General features: G+C 27.1%; 1 protein-coding gene across 1 annotated transcript; it reads right to left on the reverse strand.

The window, feature by feature from the left end:
• Nucleotides 1–38: 38 nt before the first annotated feature.
• LOC111389835 lies at nucleotides 39–420 on the reverse strand (the record flags this gene model as incomplete). The annotated part of the gene is made up of 1 exon (XM_023014811.1): nucleotides 39–420. A coding segment is annotated over exon 1 (382 nt), but the record flags the coding sequence as incomplete, so codon positions are not given.
• Nucleotides 421–4,867: the final 4,447 nt, after the last annotated feature.

A 4,867-nucleotide genomic window follows, 5' to 3' on the forward strand; every position in this document is an offset into this window, starting at 1 on the left:
ATTGAATGATACTATTTCGTAATCATTTATATTTTTACCTAAAGATTCTAAGATACAACTAATATCGTTTAAAGCCCGAAATTTAGTATCATGTGAAGAAATATTTTCATGTATGTAATCATCAATCATATAAGATTTAAATGTATTCCACAATAATTTTGGATCATTAGGGTTGCAGAGGCTAAGAAGTATAGCAAATAGACGTCTTAAAGAAGTAGGCATTTCATAAATAACAGCTTCAGATAAACATTCTTCACAATTATTATCTCCGCTCAATAAACCATGTAGAAGCACTGCTTCTCGATATGTAACAACAGTAACTCCATTTAAAGTTCGTAAATCTTGAAACGATGTTGGACCTCGAATATGATTCAAAAGAACACGATAAAAATATCGTTCTCCTTCAGATGGATTTACCATGACAATTCGTCCTATAACAACTTGTTTCTTTCTGCGAGTCCAAATTTTCTTATTCGTGTTCCAAACAAAATATGTTGAGAAATCTTTATACAAAAGTGTATGTGCGAACTCATTTTCTTTATTCATGCAAAAAATTCCGTTAACATAGTTCTTTTTTTATTTTCATTTTCAACAACAGTAGATAAATCATCTTCATTGTCATATGTTACTTGCTGATAATTTTCAATATGAAGCTGTAAAGAGTAAACTGTAGGACAAATTTCTAACATATTAAAAGAAAAAATCCTCCACATAGTTTCAGGTGGAGATATCCATCTAGCAGATTGATAAGCAGAAATTTCATCTATATCCTTCTTTGTTTCATTTTTAAGAATTGAAAAATTAATACTTTACAACTTTTTTTGCCTCCATGCATACATTTTTCGAATTTAAATTTCCATAAGGATCATGCATAATATGTCTAACAATAACAGAATAAAGATAAGGGTATTTGATTTTGTTAGGAATTTTACATGACACTATCCTATCAACTTCTTCAGCACAAGTAATTTTATTTCCAGAGTTAAATATTAACATATGTGCATGAGGAAGGCCTCTTTTTTGAAATTCAATCACGTATATATATGCAATAACATGACCTAAAATATTTGCTTTGTATAAATTATGTTTCAGTTCTTCTAATTTTACTCTAAATATATGTACAATTAAATCTGGTCGATTTTGAACTTCATGATTGTTTTTTAGTTCTTGTTTAATCTCTGGCCAATTCGGATTACATGTTACAGTCAAAATTATATCCGATTTTTCATAACGTTGCACAAGAGCCATTCCATCCATGTATCTTTTTAGCATATCACGAGGCCCACATGTAAATGGTTGTGGTAAAACAAATTTTATTCCAACTTCGCATCCTCTTGTTTCCCCATTTTGAACATTATCTACAATATCTTGTAAAGTTCAGCACGAATTTATTTTTGATTATTACGACAATAATCTAATCTAGTAATTTCTATTTTAACGTACATATATACAAAAGAAGTCGTATTATTTTTTGGCATAACTTCATTTATATAATAATGCACTTGTCCTTGAACTTTGAATGTTAAATACCTTTATACGTTTTAAAAAGTTCTTTATCGTATTTTACACCAAATGAAGTGAAAGCAAAATGATTATTATATCCCCTTACAATTTTTTTGAATTCCATACAATGTAGTTCTTTAGAAGTAAATAAATTATACAATTGAACTGGTGAATCACATATAAAAAGTTTAACTTTTTCATCTGAACAACAAAACCCTTTACTTTCTCTATAAAATTTACGTGCATTACAATGTTTACAATAACTGGATATTGGCAATACATATGCAGTAGATGGTATGTTAAATCCTTTGAAAGATATTTCAAATTCAGAATAAAAAATATTATGTGATTTGTTATTTGAAGTTGAAGCGTTAGAATTTTGATACATTATGGATTCATGTAGCTGAGTAACAACAAAATAATTATTTTCCGATAACATATGATCATTTTCTTCTTTTATGATAATCACTACAATTATTTCTAAATCTGATTCGCCTCTCTCTCTCTTTGACCTCGTTGTTGGCGACTAAAGGTTCTGTGCAACTCATTCCCACTTTTAGACGCAGCATCAAAGTTAACAATAACATGATCTTCATGAATAGACATTTTCAAAGTATCCATCAACGATAGCAGAAAGAACTACTAAATATTTCAACTCCAATCTAAGCAATACAATCTAAAATAATCCATAAACATTATTAGCAAGTGTGTTAAACCATTCATACACAAAAACCAAAATATATACAAATCAAAAATTAGTTACAACAAACTGTTAAAGATATATTAAATTCATTCAACTTTTTAACAATGTAAAAATTATATAAACATCAATAATACAAAATTTAAATATTAATGAGAAACATACACGAATATGCTTTAAGTAACGATAAAGAGAACAGTAAACAACAATAATGATAAAAAAAAAAGTATTTAACTATACAAATAAACAAGCAAAAAAGAAAAGTAGTTAAAAATAAACTAAATTTTAACTTTTTTAAATGTTTGAATTCATGCTAGACAATTAAATAATTTAGTTACAGTTATAGTTCAAACGAAAGACAGAAAAAAATTAAACAAATAAAAAATCTGAAATTTCAAATGGTTCACCTTGCAAAAAACATATAGTTTAAATATAATAACTTTTCAAAACTGTCATTATTCCTATATTATATCAAAAATCATACGCACAAATTTCTTCATTAATCCACAATAGTATAGATACACGATTAACACAATACTCATTTCCCAAGCCAATATTTTCATTTTGACAAACTGCATTTAATGCTTTCTTCTTTCTCTATTTTTCTAATTTTTATCCATTCACTTCTATAATAGATAATATGTCCATACAGAAAAGTAAAAACATTTGATAATGTTATTCAATTTGTTGTTGTAAATTTCTAAATGTCTAAAAAAATAGTTAACCATATCATTCTTGATTATATGTTATTTATTTTCCTTTCGTTCATTCTAAGTTATTTTATAATTCCATCAAATCATTATTACAAAAAACTATTTATTAATGCACTACAAAAAGAAAATAATAAATCTTGAAAAATAATTTTAACAAGTCTTCAATCCCATAAAATAGCACTCACAAATTTAGCAAAAATTCATCACTTCCCTGCTTTTCAAAATCATGAAACAAATATAATTGATTTATGAATAACCATTACAATTTATCAAATGTTAAAAGAAGTATGAAGTAACTACTAATTTTCAAAAATAAAAACAAACTCAACGAACAGATTTAGCAACAAAAGGTTAAAGATTATTTTTATAAAACTCAATAATGAACAAATTTGAAGGGAAGAAAAAAGTGAAAAAAAAAAAAAGTTCCAGAAACTTCACCTTAATCTTCAACTCCTCAATCTCCCGCTTGAAGTCCCTTTCCTCCGTCTATAGAGAAAATTTTCACTTCTTTTTGCAATTTGATGGATTGTCCACAGAAATAGTATTTATTTTACAAACAATTTACGGCTTTTTGTCAACAAAAAAAAAAACAATGTCTTCCTTTCGTTTAAGAGAAAAATTTCACGAAACTTAGTTCTCTGTAATAAAACCAGTTTGTCATTTTGAAAGTTTTCTTTCAATTTATGGATAGTTTATGTGATAAAATCATACTGATATTTTTTTTTGGACAGACAAGTACCACCTTCTAAAGTCAACAATGAAGGTTGATTAAATTTATTAATGTAAATAATATTTTTAGCCGCCACAAGAAACCGTTTTTTGCCTCTACAATAACCGACTTACAAAAAGCAAATACATCCAATAAAATACTATCATTAATTCATTTATATCAATTCTCTTTCATTTAATATAAATAAAAAAAATACAAATGTTAGGCAACAAAATGATTTTCTGTCACGATTTAGAAAGACCGTAAAAGTTAAATAAATGTTTTTCCATTGTCAGAACACATCTTGCACAAAATCATTAAATACTCTCATTAATAATGTGAATGTCATTTTATGCCGCCACAAAATACCCTTTTTATAAGCTACAGTAACCCACTCACATAAAACAAATAAATCCAATAAAATAGTACACATGCCAAACAACAACAAAATTTTCAACAATGAAGGCTGAATAACTATTTTTTTCTGGCACAAAGAGTATAAAAGTCAACAATGAAGGCTAATAAATGTTTTTCTCTGCCATTCTTGCACAAAAGCATTCATCTTGTACAAAATCATTAAATACTCTCATTAATAATGTGAATGACATTTTATGTCGCCACAAAATACCCTTTTAAATCTAATAAAATAGTACACATGCCAGACAACAACAAAATTTTCAACAATGAAAGCTGAATAAATATTTTCTTCTGACACAAAGAGGATAAAAGTCAACAATGAAGGCTAATAAATATTTTTCTCTGTCATTCTTGCACAAAAGCATTAAATACTATCATTAATAAATTTTTTAAAGTTTTTTAACGGAACCGATTTATCTACAATACGATATCAGTTCTGTGTGAATTCTCTGTCTCAAGGTGAACAATACTTTTTGCATTCTCTCTTTTATAGGAAAGTGGATAATATGATTTGTACTTGTTAAATAGGCTATTTGTATCAATTGGGACCTAATACAGTAAGGCTAAAAGTTGAGGGGCCTCGATGATTGTTTCACATGTTGGGAACTATACGCTCTTCCACGCATAGGTTTGGGACCATAGATATAATTTTCCGAGGAAAAATTGAAACACAATTTATTTTATTTTTAATGGAAGCCTCTTTTTTAATTAATTTTTTTAGTAAAAAAAAAATCTCTCCTTTAAAAAAAAATGGAAGCCTCTTTTTTAATTAATTTTTTTAGTCATTTCTTCAAATTGCTCTCCATTTCTAAGTAAAAAAAAATC

The sequence above is a fragment of the Olea europaea genome, unplaced genomic scaffold (assembly GCF_002742605.1).
Source record: "Olea europaea var. sylvestris unplaced genomic scaffold, O_europaea_v1 scaffold6274, whole genome shotgun sequence".
Classification (NCBI taxonomy): domain Eukaryota; kingdom Viridiplantae; phylum Streptophyta; class Magnoliopsida; order Lamiales; family Oleaceae; genus Olea; species Olea europaea.